Below are 19,277 nucleotides of genomic sequence, written 5' to 3' on the forward strand. Positions count from 1 at the left end.
CCCTCAGCATGGATCAATTCTTGTTCACACATTCCTGCACCCCAGTCCTTTTTGGAAAAAAAAAGCCAAATACTCACAAACCTCTGCCTATTAACTGCAAAGCTCCGTTAACTGCCCACTGTTCGCAAAATGCTATCATAGAATCATAGAATAGTTTGGGTTGGAAGGGACCTTAAAAGATCACCCAGTTCCAACCCCCCTGCCACGGGCTGGGACACCTCCTGCTACATCAGGCTGTCCAAGGCCCCATCCAACCTGGCCTTGAACACCTCCAGGGATGGGGCAGCCACAGCTTCCCTGGGCAACCTGTGCCAGTGCCTCACCACCCTCATGGTGAAGAAATTCCTCCTTATATCTACTCTAAATCTGCCCCTGTCCAGTTTATACCCATTGCCCCTAGTCCTATCACTACAAGCCTTTGTAAACAGTCCCTCCCCAGCTTTCTTGTAGCCCCTTCAGGTACTGGAAGGTCGCTATAACATCTCTTTGGAGCCTTCTCTTCTCCAGGCTGAATAACCCCAACCCTCTCAGCCTGTCCTCCTATGGGACGTGCTCCAGCCCTTGGATCATCTTTGTAGCCTCCTCTGGAACCGTTCCAACAGCTCCATATCCTTCTTACATTGAGGATTAGAAGGGCAGAATCACCTCCCTCGACCTGCTGGCCACGCTTCTTTTGATCTACGCTTCGGTTACACTGTAATGTAAAACACCTTTTTAAACCTATAATCCTTTTTCATACCCGACAGATTTTTTCCTAGGGAAAGATCTCACGAGAGAAACGCCACCGACGTTCAAGGTAAGCAGCGTCAGCGCAGGGAGATAAGGAATGATTTCAGAGGGTTCAGTTTCCTAGCAACGTCCCTCGCAGTTGCCCAATGGCATTTTGGAAGCGCAGAGGCTCCAGAGCGGCTGGAGCGAAGGGGATGAGGGACTGGCGAGCGGCGGAGCTCCGCAGCCCGGCCTGAGCGCCCGGCACAGCCGCTTCCCGGGGCCCCGGGCAGCGAGGTAAGGCGGCGGCGGGGCGCACCGACAGCCCTGCCCGGGGCATTTCTTGCCCAATCGCGTCTGCGGAGGGCGGGGAGGCGCCGCCAAACCCCGTCGCCGCTCCCCCGTCCCTCCCTGCGCCGCACGCTCTCCCCTCTCCGCCCCTTTTCCAGCTCCCAGCCCCGGCCGAGATGCTCCCCGCCCTCTCGCTGCGGCGCCGGCTCCCCGGCGGAGAGGGATGAGAAAGGACGGGATGCCGTGCTGTCCCATGCCACCGCAGCCCACGCCAGCCCAGCCCACCCCAGCCGGGCGCGCTTGGGCGCGGTTCGGAGCAGCTCGTCCGCAGCAACGTGCGCGCGCGCGAGAACGAGCGCGCCTGCCACGCGGCGTCCGCGGCGGCAAGGGTTAACAGAGGGGAGGCCCGCGGGGAGGCCCCGCCCCCCCTCGGAGCCGGGAAGCCAATCAGCAGGCTGAGGGGGCGGGGCCGCCCCGTCCTCGCCCCGCTCCCCTCCACCTCCCCCCCAACTTCCCCGGCGGCGCGCGGGCGTGCGGGATGGGGCTGGCGGTGTGGGGCTGCGGGCCGCGCGGCTGAGCGGGCTCCGCCGGGGGGGCCCGGGCCCTCGAACAGCGTGGAGGCGGCGCCGACGAAGGTGCGGGGCGGTGGGAGGAGGAGGAGGAGGAGGAGGGCGCCCGCGGGGACAGCAGGTGCCCGCCCGGGGAGGGGAGGGTCGGGTCTCCCTGGGGCACCGCGAGCCCCTCCGAGCCGCGTAGCAGGGTGGCCTTTAAGGTCTTTTGCAACTCGAAGCGCCCTATGGTTCTGCCCGTTCTAACAGGGATTTCCTGGGCTGGCGTCGCCGTTCCCCTTAGTGAGGACTTGTAGAGGTCTGAAAGCCACGCTTGGCGCACCGCGACTTGTTGCTGAGAGAGGGTGTCGACTTTGGAACGAGGAAGGAGGTGACCAAAACCTTTCTTCCCTCTCATTTGTGCTGTGCATTGTTGCACGTCTTGTTTCCGTGCTCTTGTTTATATCCTGCACTAATCCACCTCGCTGCTGTTGTCTGTATTTTTGGGCAGAACAACCAAGAGTTTTTAATGGAAGAAGGTCCTCTCCAAAGAAAAAATGACAGCGTTTGATTTTTTATTTTTTCCCCCCAAAACCTGAAATATTTTCAAAAATGAAATTAAAACCTGTGTTTACTTAGTAGGAAACTGCTGCAGTTCACAGTAATCCCTGATACAGGCAGCATTAGTGAATGTACCGCTGTTTTGAATGTAGCTTCATTTTAGATGCATATGAACGTGTACGTTTAAGGCATCTAGAAATGATGGGACTTAGTGAGCAGAAGACATTTCTTGATCATTGCACAGCTAACTGAATTTTGACATTTTGACTTTAATTATTCTGATCTATTGCTCAGCTGTTAAGGACATGGTAGTAGAGATGGATTTCATTGCTAATTGTGCAGCCCTCTGATGACATCTACATTCTGTTTGGCATTGGGGCCTCAGAGATTCCCACCCTCACTTTGTAAGTAAAGGATACAAGGAAGAGCCAGCTGTGAGTGTAGGCTAGCCATAGTTCTCGTGATGACAAATTATGAATTCTCATTATATCCTATAATCTTAAAGTGTTTATGGAATGATACTTGGATGAAATGTGTACAAAAGTATGTAGAGTTTTGTCCTGGATTCTGTAAGATTCAAAATCCCAGGTTTGTTTTTGTTGAATGTGTCTCCTCTTGAAATAAGTTCAGAAAGTGATATGATCTGAGTTTGGTTAAAAGTATTTGTTAATTTTAAAGGTGGTGGGGTGTTTTCTTGAGGGGTGGGGCTGGGGGCAAACTCCAGTATTATGTATTCTGTTGTATGGGGACTCCATAAATTTGCTTTGGCTTAGAGGGGTGACTTTAACCCTTGTTGAAACAGCTAGTAGAGTCAGAACCCGATTTTAGATTAACATGGTAAAAGGCTTATTACCAGGACCACACAGGCACAACGAGAGTGAAGGGGGGACCCCATGCATCTTGTCAGAGGAAGCAGCTCTAGTTTCTGTCACTGGAGAGCTGTCAGTCGCATCAGCCCAGTGTGGCACACATTAAGATACATCAACAGGACAGGCTCTCTGGAGCACTTTACAAAGTTGAGGGAAGTAACTGCCTACAGAATATGGGACATACTGTGGGATGCAGGAGAAGCGCTTCCTGTGACTGTACAGAACTTATTATGGGATGCTTAGAGGTGGGACTAAAGGGAGAGAACAAGGTGGCTTGAGAAATAAAAAGAATGGGGAAATAGATAAGGGGATAGAGGGCCTGGTCATTTGTAAACAAGTAGCTGATCAGTATGTTTGGATATGCCCTGTGCCAGATTACCATGGTCTGTTCTGTTTTCTCATTAAGCTCTATTTCTAACTTTTCCTGGATGAGGAGACTCTGCTATATTCATGTGTGCATAGTGAGGTCCAAGTGCCAGGAACTGGAGCAATACCGTAAGTTAAAGGGACCTCTGTGTGTGGTGTGCTAGCAACCGGAAAGACTGGAGTGAGTGAGTAACTGGGGAGACCAGAGTGCATGTGTATTGTCCTTACAAGTATGCCAGTGTGTAGTTGCTGGTGGATATCATGCAGCGCCAGCCAGTGAGTGAGCCAGCGCCTTGGGAGCCAGGTCTCGAGACAGCTGTAAGTGTGGGACAGGTACTAGTGAGATCAGAGGTTCTTCAGTTTGGCAGTGTGAGAGTCCAGGAGTTCCAGGTCAGCTGCTGGAGGGACTGTAAGATCTAGGAGTCGTTTTAGAGGGTTTTTTGCATCTGTGTCACTGAGCAAGGCAACCGGAGATGGAAGGATCCAAGGGTTAGTTATTGAGTAGACTGAGTATCTAAGGAAGATGATGGTATGCCTGTGGGGAGCTGCGTGTGTCTATCAAGGTGAGGAGGTCTGCACCAGCAACGGTAATGGGTCTCTGGGAAGGCTGAGAGTTCAGGGTTGATTCCTGAATAGAGTGAGCAGCTGAGGCCAGCTACTGGAGGGATCCATGCTGTATTTATATTCCTAACTAATGGAATTTTGTTCTGGTCAGCTAGAGAGAGAAGCAGGATAAGGCCAGACCATGTTTGTGTTTGCATCAACGCTTCTTGGCTGTGTTGATCTGTATGGTCAGCTATGTGTATATAAATGTTTGCATGTGCAAATGCAGGAATATATCCTCAATCTTGTCACTGTCTGGACCTGGGGAAATGGTATAGCAACATCCTTATCTCCATTGGGCTGCCAGGTTCAGCAGCCCTTAATGCAGAAAAATTACTTCTTGTGTAAGTTTGAAGATGCAGAAATCGTTGATTCTCAAAGCTTAAATTTGGAGTTAAATCTACAACAACTGTTAAGTTGTTATAGACTTTTAAAACATTTACTGGTCTAATTGATGTTGGTAGGGCTACCTACATGAACATCTAATATTGGTTAAAACTGCCATGATAGAGCATGATTTACATCTAAACCTAGGCTTTTGTTGAAGGTGTTGGATTTTTTTGGTTTTGTTTTTTGTTTGTTTGTTTGTTTGTTTGTTTTTAATACTGTGGTTTTTAACTCAACAGAAGTAAAAATATAAATAAGAATTAAAATGGGGCTCTTTTAGTGACCTGGTGGGTTTTGCAATTACCTTTTCCTTCTCTCTGCGCCTTGGAATCATAGCGTCATAGAATGGTTTGGGTTGGAAGGGACATTTAAAGATCATCTAGTCTAGCTCCCTGCCACAAGCAGGGGCACCTTTCACTAGATTGGTTTGCTCAAAGCCCAATCCAACCTCACCTTGAATACTTAAACGTTTTGCATGTGTTGTTCCTGAATAAATCCCTGTATAGAAAAGAGTGTCAACAGAAAGTCTGAGTGGGGATGCCTGTGGTAGTAAGAACTGAGCTTACTTTTAGACATTTTTCTGGTTCGAGTCTAATGATAGCATTCAGATTTTTTTGCTGGAAAATTAAAAGACTCTACTTATGTCAAATATTAAGGTAAGATAAAATTAAAGATTTCTGTCCTGTTTACTGTTAGAGTTTATAAACATATGGGTGCACACACATGGGTCTAGTCTGTTGATATAAAATTGATAGAAGAGCAGATTATTTTAAATTGAAAACTGTAACTAGAGACATTTTATTTCAAATATGAAGTGTAGCTTTAGCATCTGTCCCTACCTGCTCCCATCAATCCTCTTTGCTTGTGGAATACTGCCAAATCATCTTCTGATTTCCATGTGTGATAAATGCACTTTTTTAACACTTGCACTTATTTGCAAAACACTTAGAAGTTTTGTCTAAAGAATCTAAGTTAACATGATTCTATACTTTAATGAGCATCAGTTATTTTTGAGTGATTTTCTTTCTTTTTCCTCTCCAAACAAGACTAATTTTAACAGCTTCTAGAGCAGATAACTGAAATTGTATGGCAAAGAGGCTCCTAATATTGAAAAGTGGAACAATGGAGACTTTTTTATTGTAGAAAGTGCTATAGCTATGCTGTATGTCTTCATGGACTTTTATTTATATGCTGAAGGAAGATCCTGTTTTATTGTGACCCTCTTGCTTTGTGTATTGCTAATTTTGAGGGGACTTGCCTGATAGTTTTGGAAAGTGAAAACAAAATAATAGTTTTAGTACAGTGGGTACTTTTCATTGTCATAGGCTGTTGGTGCATTTAGACTTTTCTTTTAATGTTTTGGGGTTTTGCCTTTAAATTAAGCTAGAAACCAAGTCATTTTTTCAAGGCCTTAAGTCGCAAATTATAATACAGTCAATTTTAAGCTTTGAGACGTGATGTCTAAAGAGAGACAGTTAGTCTCCACCAAGATGTAGTACTGAATTGAGGGAAGACAATGTATGATTAGAAATCGTATAATGTACGATTATATCATATTAAATAACTACAGCTCCTTATCAACCACAGTTATAACTATGTGACTAACTAGCCTTTAAGTTTCTTGATTTTTATTTTTTTGCTCCAAGTTGTGTTTCCAGTTTTCTTTCCTTTTTCTAGCAGTGTGGAAAGGAAAGCATATCACATTTTAGAGCTACTTTGGTTTCAAATGATCTAGATCTCCATGTGTGCAGTAAATCGGATGATTTCCAAAAGTGCCAATCTGGCAATATGCACACCTGCTTTCTGTCCACTCTGTTTTCCGTTCAGGAGAGCACTGAGACAGACAGAAAGCTGGCATTTTGAGTGCGTGTTGCTGCAAAATGATTCATACAGCTTGCTTGGGGACAGTCTGTTTCCAATAGACTCTGCACAGCCAATAATAAAAGTAGATGCAGACTAAGTGAACTGTTTTGCTGTCTGCAGCTCTTCTCTGATCAATGTTTTTTGTTGATGCTCTTTATGTTCCATAGTTTTCTTTTTTTGGCTCCCTAACTGACTAAATTGGATTCTGCCCATTGACATTAAGAATGATCCTTGTGGAGGGAACATCATGAACTTGTTTGTAAGGCTCTGGCTTGAATCCAGTATATGTTTAACAGTCAGTGTTGTTGTAGTTTAGTCATGAATTATTGCAAAATACCTCAACCGCTTGCACAGATCAAAAGGCCTCAGGCCTCAATTGGTTTGCAAGTGTTCAGTATGTAAAAATTCACACTTGTTTCAGATGTATAAAGCTCACTGTATGCACCCTTAGATAATGGTTTAATTTAATTTTATGAATGTAGTCACCCAAGTCCTTTAGCTTTTGAGGAGCAAGGGCGTGGCCGAAGTGAAGGGCTTTTTTGTTACTGAAATACAAGGCTTTTATTTTCTTTTTCCTCCAAATGTCTTTTAAAAATGGGCATGTCCATATGAAAATTCAGGTGTTGTTTGACTCTTCTCAAAGTCCATGCTTGGTTCTTTGTAAAAGCAGAAGGAAAAGGGCCCTACTTTGAGAGTAGATTTGCTTTTACAACACTTCAAGATCTTCTCATGTTTGACATCTACTAAAGAATTCCTGTAATGTACTTACTCCTGGAATTTAAGTACATCTCATGACCATAATGTATCATGACCTGCAGATTGCCTTTGATCACCATCTTTTAGCTTTGTAAAAGACTTAGGTATTACATTTTAAAGTGCAGACTTCTTGGGATGAAGCTATTAGAGAAATTAACGTATTATAATTTTATAATGAAGATACTGCATTTTAAATGTATATATTATGGTGTAAATAGTGTATAATAATAACTAATGGGTTTTGGATGTACATTCAGTGTTGTGATTTATGACTGTCCTTTATAATTTTAAGCTAAAGAATATCACAGGCATTTTACACTAAATTTAACAATGATTGTACAACTTTGTGTGAGTGTTGGCATTGGTCTTGTATTTAAACTTCCATGCAAGCCCAGGGGAGCTGAATCGGAGCTACAACTGGAATCTTTACTTCCAGAGATTTAGTCCTTGACTTCTTCCTATATTTTTTCTGACTTTAAACTTAGTGTATTTTTCATTTGTTTCTGACAGTGTATTACCTTCAGGAGATGGCCTCTTCTAAGTCTTTGGTGAACCTTCTAACCTTCACTTTTGGATCAGCAATAGGATTTTTTGTATGCTATCTTCTGTTTAGCATTATTCTAGAAGAACAGGTTACGATCCAGCCTCATATCCTTCACAATGATCCACATGGTCAACACTCAGCAGATACTGATAACAATCAGCTGCAAGGACAAATGAATTTCAATGCAGACTCTGGACAGCATAAAGGTATTTCCTTACACCTGACTAATTATACAATACACCCCCTTTTCATGTGTTGCAAAATGTTGCTTTGTTCACTGCCAAGAATTTATATGAATCCTTTTCTTTCACTTTGCCCATGTTCAGGTTACATCTAAATAAATTCATTCTTCTGAGGTCTGAGTGGTCGTTTTCTTTGTTTACACTTTTATTACAATAGTGATTTTTTTTCCTTAGAGCCCAACTGTTTGTCCAGTTTCCATATCCAGACTTGTTTGAAGCAAGAACTTCTCAAGTGAACTGTTGACAGCAAACAGTGGTTTTGCTAAGTGGATATATTTGAATCATAGAATCATAGAATGGTTTGGGTTGGAAGGGACCTTAAAGATCATCTAATTCCAACCCCCCTGCAGTGGGCAGGAACACCTTCCACTAGATCAGACTGCTCAGGGCCCCATCCAGCCTGTCTTCGAACACTTCCAGAGATGGGGCATCCACAACTTCCATGGGCAACCTGTTCCAGTGCCTCACCACCCTCATTGTGAAGAAATTCCTCTTTATGTCTAGTCTAAATCTGCCCCTCTTTGATTTAAAGCCATTATTTGCTAGCACTGTGTGTGTGGCTGAATTGCTTTTTAGCTTTAGGAAGCTAACTTTTGGTCTAACCACTCAGATAAAGCTAAAAAAATAAATAAATCACTTTTTGACAGAATTAGTAAAACTTGAAATTTGGGTGGTGGTGAGCAGAGGGGTTCACCGTGGGTGTTTCTTGCCAAGCTGATCATGCAGCAGTTCAAACACAGATTTACCATTCGCTGTCAAAATCAGAGAAATTCTGTTGCGTTCTGTTTTTTTTTTTTCCTTTTTTAAAGAAAGTATGCCATTCTAATATTTCAGACATACTTTTACGTTTGACAGATCTCATTAAATGAATTCATTCTAAGTACAGATAGTGTCCATGTTGGGACAGTTTGGATGAGAAAGAAAAAAATATACTATAGTGCATCTGCTGAAGAAGATGTTAAAAAATAATTTGCTATTTAAACTGAAAACTTTGTAAGACAAGTTTGTGAATGTTTCACATGTAGTTGTAGAAAAAATTGCAAAGAAATCTGAGCTGTTGTTGCATAAAGTTTAAGCAGGAATATTTTAAGATTAGTTAGGCAGATCTCACTCTCTGTGGAATATTCTTTCACAGGAGTTGAAATTTCTTTGTATATCAAGTGAAAATGTTTCTTTGAGGGAAATGAATGCTTTGGCAGCTTGGAAAACGTATTACACACCTCAAATAACTGTCTATGCTGCTGGATTGTCTGCAAATAAGAACATTTTAGCACAAGAGTACTAGTTTCATAGTATCCTAACTTATTTAATCTGATTTTTTACTAATAAGGTATAAGTCAATTTGGTGATAAATCCTTTCTTTCTGGCTTAACATCTGCTTTATCCTTCAAAAATATGTTACTGTTTTAGACATATTTATTAGGTTTTGTTAGTTAACATGAATATATATAACAGAGCTTATTAGCTTTTTGACCTGTCTGTATTGTAATCATTAAGCTGTATTTGTTGTGAATGGCAAAAATATTCAGCCTTTTAATTTTTATTAGTTCTCCAACACCATAAAGATGTTGCCTCCAAACAGTTTTTATGTACAAATAAAGGCTTTCTGAATCTGTACTTCATGAAACAGAGACCCATTTTGATATGGCTGTTATGCTCTTCTTTATTTTGTAAAGTAGCTTTAAGGATTTTAGTTTCTTCGTTTTGGGAGTCTTGTTTGTTTTCTTCCTAGATTGAACATTAATTTAATTAACTGGTACATCTGGAAGCAAACGCCTCTTCTCTCTCTGCATGTCTTTTCTGATCTAGAAATTGAATGTCTGAGGGGAGGTTGCTCTTGGTTTAGTTTCAGTCAAGTCTAATATTGTTTTGGAACTTTCCTCTTTTTCTTTTTAGATGAGAATAAAAATATTGCAGAAGAGCTATATCAGAAAGTTAAAATACTGTGTTGGGTCATGACTGGACCTCAAAATCTAGAAAAGAAAGCCAAGCACGTTAAGGCCACTTGGGCCCAGCATTGTAATAAAATACTTTTTATGAGCTCTGAGGAAAATAAAGACTTCCCAACTGTGGGCCTAGAAACCAAAGAAGGCAGAGACCAACTGTACTGGAAGACTATTAAAGCTTTTCAATACGTATATGACTATTATTTTGATGATGCTGATTGGTTTATGAAAGCAGATGATGATACATATGTTATATTGGACAATTTGAGATGGCTTCTTTCAAAATACAGTCCTGAACAACCAATATACTTTGGAAGAAGGTTTAAGCCTTACGTTAAACAGGGCTACATGAGCGGAGGAGCTGGATATGTTCTAAGCAAAGAAGCTCTGAAGAGATTTGTTACTGCATTTAAAACAAACAAGTGCTCTCACAGTTCCTCTATTGAAGACCTAGCACTAGGAAAATGCATGGAGATTATTAATGTGGAAGCAGGAGATTCTAGAGATACAAGTGGTAAAGAAACCTTTCATCCCTTCGTTCCAGAACATCATTTAATCAGAGGATACCTGCCAAAAACATTCTGGTACTGGAATTATAATTATTATCCTGCTGTAGAGGTAAGTCCTTAGGAACCTGGTACCCATCTTATGAAGTACACTTTATGATGTGTGTCATGTGTGAATTAGCAGTTTAATAGCAGCTCAGTGTATTTTAGAAAAGAAGGTTTTATTATGATGCCTTGTGATGCACCTGTGTGTAGATGTGTTAAATGCACTAATTAAATATAATAAATGTTGATTCTAAGAACTTAAAGTTCTAGAAGAGTTGGTGATTCTTAAATTATTGTTGCTGGTTTGCTATGTTCAATGGACAGAAAAAAATGATGAAAACTTTTGACACGTTTGGCTAGTGTCACCGCTGTTGCCTTCTATGCAAAATCATTGTTCTGTTTTGTTCCCTCACATCTCACACACACTGTTCGTTGCTTCTTCTCCAGCCACACAACTCCCAGTGTGTAATGAGAATTACAACCAGCGTGGTTCTTTCCAAGGTGTGTGTGCTCTCCATAAAGAGCCAGCTCAAACAGTATGGCTTAGTTACATTAAAGGCTACTGAAAGGGAGGGTAGCACCTTTATCTTCTACCCAACAGCAAACTTTGCATAAAACCTGTAGAAATAGAACTAATTTTGAGACTTGATCATGATTGTAGTTGGTTAACATTGGTGAAGAGATTCCTGAGTTCCTGGGGAGGCTGGTGGGTAATGATTGTCATGCCTGGTAGTAATTTTTCCCTTCAAATGGAGATGTAATATACTTCTCTTATCACCGGTAACTATGTGCAGTGTTACCTGGCTTGAATGCTGGTAGCTGCTCTGCCCTCAGTTTTTTATTGAAGGTTGTTAAAACATACACGTAAGTGAATTACATGGAAGGATTACAGAAGAGTGAACGTAGACTAGAAATGAAAGAAAAGCACTACCTAAACAAGGAAATGTGATTAGATTTCTTTGTGGGGTTTTGTTGGACTCTTATCTCGCTTCTATAGTGGAAGCAAGCATGAGAGCTGGCAAAGCCAATTAAAAAAAATTCTTTTGTTGTAGCAACAAAAATAGCATTTACAAGCTGAAAAGTCCTTACTGCAAGAACTTCAGACTGTCCTTTGTGTTCCACATCTGAAATCTCCAGTTTAAAAAAAAAAAAAAAGGAGGAATTGGGTTAACGCAGGGTACTCCTTGAAATTAAAATGATCTGAAGGTGTTCTGCATTGTAAACTTTGATGATCATGTGATCTATGATGTGGTTTCTTTTTTAGGATTAGAATCTCGCTTTTAAAGGTATTGTTTTTCAGCAAGCGTCAAGATCAGCATAAGTGACCAAAATCAAGGATAGTGTGTGGGATTTTTTACACAATAAGGCTGGGGGAAAAAATGATTTCTGGTACTTCGGTAGATTCTTTTCATTGTAAAACATCTATTTTTATACTTGTATTCAGCAGCTAGAGCATTTCTGTAGCTTAGAACAGCTACAATACTGTTATTTAGTATGTCAGAATGCAGCAGCTTTAGCTGTGGTTGCAGTTCACAGGTGGCTGAGCTGTGGACAGTTAAATCTGTGATATAGTGGTGATAGAAATCCTATATTTGATCCTGTCTTGTCATATTTATGTGTAGGTAAAGGCTGCTTTGTCTGGTATAAAAAACAAGTTATATTGAGCAAACTTAACAAGTATTGAGAAAATAACAATTATATAACAGTTGTTCTTTTCAATGTCTTTAAATATTTAATTTTAGTTCTAATTAGAGGTTGAATATTAGCAGTTCTGCAATTGAATCTGGTGGAAAAACCCCCACAAAACTATCTTCCAGAAAAACGTTCTTAAAGCTGAATTTGAGCTGGAAAATGCAAGTTGTAACAAATGTGTTAGAAATAATCTTTAAGCTCTTGAACATGTTTAATAACAACAATGCAACTAATAAACTTAAAAAAAGTTCCAAGTTATTTGTTACAGCTTTATATAGGTGCAGGATGTTAGATGCTGAAAATTTTGCCAAACTATACTGTATAATGTGTAAACACGCACACAGAGGGGCATATATACACACATTTGGCTTATATACTCTAGATGGATGCTGTCATGAATACTGAATTTATTGCTTCATGTATAAATGAAGTGTATTTAGACTTTGCTTGCTGCTTCTTGGTTTTGTTTAAACACCAACGTAAAAAAAAAGTAGTAAGGAAAAGCAGAAAAACCTCTGACATTAATGAAGGGAGATAGTGGAAAAAAAAACCCCAAAAAACCCTAACTGCCTCAATTTTAGAAGCAAAAGACTTTGTCAAACTGATGCTTTGTCAAGCAGATGCTTTGGCAGATATGTCCAATAGATTTTGCTTGCCTAATGTTAAGTTTTGAAGTATATGAATGACTGATGGTAGTGAATTTCTCACCATGAAGGCAGGCATGGGTCTGAATTCTTCCTGGATCTTTAATCCAGGGCATGCTTTTCAATTCTTGCTGATTATTTTAACTTGTTTTGTATTCTAGGGTCCTGGATGCTGCTCCGATCTAGCAGTTTCATTTCACTATGTTGATTCCGTGACTATGTATCACTTGGAATATTTGATTTATCATCTCCGTCCTTATGGGTATTTGTATCGGTACAATCCTGATTTGATGAAGAATCCAGAAGATCAGAGCAAAAAAGAAGTACTGGAAGATAATCAAAAGCTAAAGCAAAAAATTTCTGAGGACTAATTGGACTTTGAAGAAAACTAAAAGAAGCCAGTGCAATGAATAAGAGTCTCCTCAGGCTCCTCCTGCATGAAGCTTTTGGCCTAAAATTACTCATGGTGATTCTTAATTCAAAAATCATGTTGGCAGTACTTCCTGTCAGTGTCTGTGTACAACAGAGTCTGGTGCTGGCTCTGACTGTTCAAGATAGTGTGATCTTGTGGTCCTGCTCATGAAGATTTGGGGCCCTAAAGCTGTGAAGTAGAAGGTTGTTCTGGTATGCTAATATCTGGAAGAATTTGTATAAAAAAACATAGTTGGTGGGTTCAGAAATAATCATGCAGTACTTCTGTTCCTTTTTCTGTTCTCTGTTGCTTAGGTCAGTTCTGATATTAGAAACTGGATGCTGCTTAGTCAAATACTTCATGATGGCTTTCTCGAGTATTCTTGATGTCTTGAAGTTGCTTTGTGTACCTTGCCCTACAAGAAAGGGAGAGGCGTAAAAATAGAATCTCAAGTCTGTTTTGCCTTAATGACAGACTGTTTATTATAAATAGGCAGAGATCTACCCAAAAGATGAATCTGAATTGTTTCAGTAATTAATTAAGTAATTGAATTAATTAAAAATTTTAAGATTTTTTTAAGTCTCTGTTGCACAAAACAATATGATGTTTTAGGGAGAAACACAGAAATAGTTGCTATTGTTTAAATTGCTGAGGTTATACAAGCTGCTTACATATTTGCCTGTGGGTTTTATTTTGGTGGGTTGTTTTGTTTTGGTTTTTTGTATTAACGTACCCTCTTGGTTGAAGTAGAAGTCTCTCTTCCATCCTACTTTCCATGTAAATCAGAAAGAATAGTATCTTAGCAAAGTTACAATGGCATTATAAAGAATTGGTTTCAATCAGCATTATAATTACTTTGTTTCTGTTTAAATTTCTCATTGCTATACTTTGAGATTGTCGAGTTACCTTGTTCATTAGAATTTTACAGATGCTAACAAGTCCTTTTTTAAAACTCAACAAAGCCAATTTGACTGCTTCCCTACACATATACTTTATTTGTCTAAAGTACTTAATTTTACTTTTCTGAATATGTTTTTCTCCCACTTTTAAAATTTGTTCTGTATCTGCTTTTTGTTAACTTTTTCAGAATGAAATTTTAAACGATCCTTATTTCACTCTTTTTGAAGCTGAAGTATATAGTTATTTGGGTAAACCAGACTGAATGCAGGAATCTTTCAAAGTGCATTAACTTTCTACACTACTTCATGTGTATCTCTGCCTCTTAACAGAAACACTTTTCTTGGTGTAGGACAAAATAGGTGTTTAATTACTGAAAAATTTTCAGAGGGTAAGCCTATGTTTTGCATAGCTAATATAACACTTTCTGGTTTTCTGTCTTTCAAATGGAGTGAATTGCAGTGTGGGGGACAGGGTTAAGCTTGTCATGTTGTGTGTCTTTATTCCACACTTGAGCAAATGTTTCTTCATTTTTTATCACTTTTCACCTTCATCATATTGATGAATTTGGGCGTAACCTAATTACCTCCAGTCATTGTTTTGGAAAGGGCACATACTGGTAGCAGACAGTCTTATTTACTACAGCTGTCCTTCAGGGTGTTCCTGGAAGAATATATTACTATAAAGTACTGGATATTTTTTTCAAAAGATAGTTCTTCTAGAGATTAGGGGTTATATCTGGTGTCCAACAGTAAAGAGTCATGCCTTCCTTTCTGACCATTGCTCTGCAGCATGGGGATTACTGATTATTTCAACTGCATGAGAATTTTACACGTCTTCTCTGCCTGAATATAGGCTGGGTTCATATATGAAGTATTAGTTAAACAAGTAGTTCCTGCAGGGTTAAATCCGTTGGTCTTTTAAGAGCATGACTGACTCTGAAGTATTGAAAGGGACACAGGCTTTATTTTATGTTAATTCATTTAAGCAGAAGATTATAACTATTTGTTTAAAAAAGGAAAAAGTCTCCAGGTTGCTCTAATCAGAGGGATGCTTGTCCAGAGAAGAATGGAAGGTGCTGTGCTGGGAGGTGTTTCCTTCTGTGAGCTAATTGTTTATCCCATGTGCAGCACAAACCAATAATATTGTGAAACCCATATATTATATTGATAACTCCAGTGACATTGTTCAACATGCAATTAAAATTTCCCAGAATATTGATAGAAGTTATAAAATGAAACCAAGATCCCAACTCAATCTTTGTAAATTCAGCCTGTGCAGAAGATCTGCTGAACTACTGTACTGTCCCTTTATTACTGCTTTCTTCCTCGGTTCTTCTGCGGGGATTTTGAGGTCTTTCCACAACAGGCAGAACTCATCTTGCATATTTTCTGCAGATTTGTGTCCTGGATTTGCCCTGTGCTGCTGTGTGAAGTAACAATTTCCTCTTCATGTTCTTTACTATGCTGTCTTCAGGTTTTTAATGGTACATAAATTTCAAGGAGGCAAGAGGGAGCAGATAGTGAGACATCTGAGCTCCAATCAGGCAGGTTGCTGACGTGCCAGATCAAACCAGCCCCTCACAGTGGAGGCTTTTCTCAGCAGCGGTTCTGATTCTTGTCTGCTGCCTGGGGTGGCAGGGCAGGAATGTCCCTTTGACTAAAACATGCAGGACCTCAGAGGGAATGGAGAAAGAAAGGAACGAGTTCTGTTTCTTGAGGAAGTAAAGCTAAGAGGGCACTACCTTGTGGTAAACAGGTGGCCTGTCTAGAGAAATAAAAGTAACCTTTTCTTCAAATGTACTTTTTTTTTTTTTGCTTTGTTTTAAAGTATCCTTGCTCTCAGGCCTCTGAATCTATTTCTTTTGCCTTTTGCCAAGGATTTTTTCTCCTTCCAGACAAGCTAGAGAAGTATTGGATTTTCCATTCTGTGATTATAACAGAGGAGTTCTCTGTGGAATTGTATTGCTGTAACAGTGAGGTGATACCTCTGAAATAATCAGTTTGTATCTCACTCCCTTCAAAAGCTTCAGTAGACAATATTGGAATGTGCACAATTAGTATAATTTCCATGTACAATATTATACCACTATTAGTGGTTTGGGTTTTTTCACTCAGGTCTTTGCGCTTTGAAAAAGTATTTACTGAATTTGAGTATTTCTGCAGCCCAAGGAGGCTACTGTATTTCAGTTGGATAGACCTTTCTGAAGCACAGCAACATAGGCTTTTAGCTATACCAATTGTTGCTCTGGGATTTTGTTTTGCATTGCTTCTAGAAGAGGTTTCTAAAGGTCATAAAACCTAAAAGGTTCCATTGGCACAGTAGTGATTTAAATGACCCATCTAAAAATTTTGAACTTGATTTCTTGAAATTGCTAGGCAGCTGTGGTTTGCACTTGGATGTAGGAACGTGACTTAATGTAACAAAGTAACATTTTAACCTTGTGTTGAGTGTGTTTTAGTTCTGAAAGAATGAGAATGCCAAGAAGTTACCTTCCGATCACTGTTGTTAATCAGAGGATAGTATTAATTATGTTTGCAGAAAAAGACCAATGGTAATCTTCTTTCATTCCTAATTAAGTTTTGCAGTCTGTCTTGGTATTGTTTAAGAGGTTAAACACTGGTGGTGTTAGCACCATCTCTCATTTTGTGGAAACTCTTTCCCCAACACCTTTTACCTTTAAGAATACTCCCTTTCTTTTGCTTTGGTGGGGATAGATATTAAAAATCACATTTTCTTCATGTGTTGCCTTTTGTTCTGTTACTCTTCCAGAAGTATGAATTTTAGTGAGTAGCTGATGGACCTCTTATAAACAGTTTGCTGTTTGAGCAGGAGTTTCATCTTTGTATGATAGAAAAATGTGGGTTAGTTCTCTGATGTACCTGTTGCTGATGTTGATAGTGCACACGGAGATGAAAATAGATCCCTCAATACAGGACCACTTGGAAAGGCAATTTGGGCCTTTTTATGTCAAGAAATACTTCTGTGGAACTCGAAAAGTGTAATTTGCTTTGTTTTACCATATTGTATTTAAAATAATCCACAAATGTTATTAATGCTCTGAAAGAATTGAATATTGCTGCTGGACAGTATGCTCCACTGAAAACCTGTGAATGTTTCACTTTGCAGTTAGAGGTAGTCATGTCCCTAATGGCAGGTGTAAGTTGGTGACTTGTCTGGAATGATCACCATAAGGATTAGTTTCTTAAATACCTTTTTTGAAGTGCCTTTGACCAATTTTTAGCATCAAAATTAAGTTGAGAGTTGAATAAATAAAATAAGTTATCTCATACACAGTGCCTATCTGTCTTGATTTGCCCCTCCTGTATGCTAGTAGTGTGGCATTGTAGCACAAATTGTTGCAATGGAAACATTCTTACTTTTTTTCTTGGGTGGATGAAAGACAGTGAAAAAATTTCTCACACTTGCCATGTCTTCTATTGTTATATTTATGCTGTTAACAATTAACTAACTTGAAAACAAGATGGTATTTTTTTAAAGTAGAAAGTTAATCGTTAAGTGCTAGTAGTAGACTCACATAAGCAGGCTGTTGTTTCTGCAGTGTCTTGACTTTTTCAGTGTCTCAACATTATTGCAGAGTCCTGAGTGAACTAGCTATAGCCGATACCTCAGAGATAAAGCAAAACTCTTCAAAATTAACCACCTTTTTAAAAAGGATTTATTCTTTCAGTCATTCTCTGGAAAAAGAAGAACCAAAACAAGCAAATAAAATCCCAAAACCCACACCAAAACCCCTGTTAAGATATGTGTTTTGCTTTCTTACCTAGCTTTCTGCTATTTATGCAGAACAATATTCAGCAGTAAAGGATATTCCACTTATGCAGATGGGAAATGCATGAAATGTTGATTGTTGGACATGGCAGGCACAAGCACAGTACAGCTGTATTTCGTTATCTTAAGTAGTGTAATAGACCCTGCTAGTATTATTAACCTGGATTAATTAACTGTTTCCTTGCTCTTCCCTGGAACGCAAACATGCCTGCAAAGTGCAAGAAGTGTGTGACAACCAATTTAACAGTACTTAAAAGCTAGAATATTTTAGCTAAGGAACAGCAGGCAATCAAAGTTCCTCTCTGAAGTTTCAGGTGTAGGTTATACTTTTATGTGGTGCTACTGTAATTTTCAACTGGCAGGGTCAAACTAGACCTAGCAGATCACAGGCAGAAATTACAGCTACTAATATGGAGAAAAACTGTCATAAGTGTTGGTTTCCTTTGCTTGCTTTTTCTTTATATGTAACAGCATCTGTGCATTTGATGACCAGAAGTTGTAAACACAAGTGAATCATTAAGTGAAGGTAAGCTATGGTAACCTGCTCACTTAGAGAAAGTTTTGCTCACTCAAGGGAGTTTTCGTAGAGTTGTTCTCTATCCACTAGTGTGACCTAAAGTCAATATCTTATGCCCAGGGACTGGTAAGTTTGTTCTAAGCTGCAGGGGAGATAAGCCTGCGTATTGCTGGTTTCAGCTCTGGCTGAAACAATGCTTAGCGGTCTTTCCTCCTTTTTGACAACATTTCACCTTAAACAGGCCCTTCTGTGGGATCCAGAAATTTGATAGCAAGACACTTATTCTGACAACTATTATGAGAAATCAGTGAGAAAATCAGAGCTCTGCAGTGAGCACTTTCATTGTTCTACATACAAAATAATTTAAAATACGCATGGGGAAATGGCTGGACTGTGAGATCTGACTTCTAGGCTTCAGGGTGGTATTTGGCAGTTACAAAGGAAAAGCGGCTATTTAACTCAGAAGGGTAGACTGAGCTCTACTCTGGTTTTTTTTGGTTTGTTTTTTTTTTTTTCCCTCCTAGCATTCTAATATATATTCCTGCAAGGCTGCTTGAAATGCCAATAAAAATAAATTGAAGAGATGTTAGAATCATAGAATCATAGAATAACCAGGTTGGAAGAGACCTACCGGATCATCGAGTACAAGCATTCCTATCAAACACTAAACCATTCCCCTTAGCACCTCGTCCACCCGTGCCTTAAACACCTCCAGGGAAGGTGACTCAACCACCTTCCTGGGCAGCCTGTTCCAGTGCCCAATGACCCTTTCCGTGAAAAATTTTTTCCTAATGTCCACCCTAAACCTCCCCTGGCGGAGCTTGAGGCCATTCCCTCTTGTCCTGTCCCCTGTCACTTGGGAGAAGAGGCCAGCACCCTCCTCTCCACAACCTCCTTTCAGGTAGTTGTAGAGAGCAGTGAGGTCTCCCCTCAGCCTCCTCTTCTCCAGGCTAAACAACCCCAGCTCTCTCAGTCGCTCCTCATAAGGCCTGTTCTCCAGCCCCCTCAACAGCTTTGTTGCTCTTCTCTGGACTCACTCCAGAGCCTCAACTTCCTTCTTGTGGTGAGGGGCCCAGAACTGAACACAG

At 40.1% G+C, this 19,277-nt stretch overlaps 1 protein-coding gene across 1 annotated transcript; it reads left to right on the forward strand.

Annotated features, from left to right (window-relative positions):
• Window positions 1-1,554: 1,554 nt before the first annotated feature.
• C1GALT1 (core 1 synthase, glycoprotein-N-acetylgalactosamine 3-beta-galactosyltransferase 1) lies at window positions 1,555-17,172 on the forward strand. The gene is made up of 4 exons (XM_069859673.1): window positions 1,555-1,634; window positions 7,463-7,702; window positions 9,635-10,302; window positions 12,733-17,172. Exons 2-4 carry the CDS (start codon window positions 7,480-7,482, stop codon window positions 12,940-12,942), a joined length of 1,101 nt encoding a protein of 366 aa, XP_069715774.1. The 5' UTR covers window positions 1,555-1,634; window positions 7,463-7,479; the 3' UTR covers window positions 12,943-17,172.
• Window positions 17,173-19,277: the final 2,105 nt, after the last annotated feature.

This window comes from Phaenicophaeus curvirostris, chromosome 6 (genome assembly GCF_032191515.1).
Source record: "Phaenicophaeus curvirostris isolate KB17595 chromosome 6, BPBGC_Pcur_1.0, whole genome shotgun sequence".
Classification (NCBI taxonomy): domain Eukaryota; kingdom Metazoa; phylum Chordata; class Aves; order Cuculiformes; family Cuculidae; genus Phaenicophaeus; species Phaenicophaeus curvirostris.

Coding starts and splice junctions, on each gene's coding strand:
- C1GALT1 (XM_069859673.1), top strand. CDS start 7,480: ATGGCCTCTTCTAAGTCTTTGGTGAACCTTCTAACCTTCACTTTTGGA. Junction 7,703..9,634: donor AGACTCTGGACAGCATAAAG/GTATTTCCTTAC, acceptor TTTTCTTTTTAG/ATGAGAATAAAAATATTGCA. Junction 10,303..12,732: donor ATTATTATCCTGCTGTAGAG/GTAAGTCCTTAG, acceptor TTTGTATTCTAG/GGTCCTGGATGCTGCTCCGA.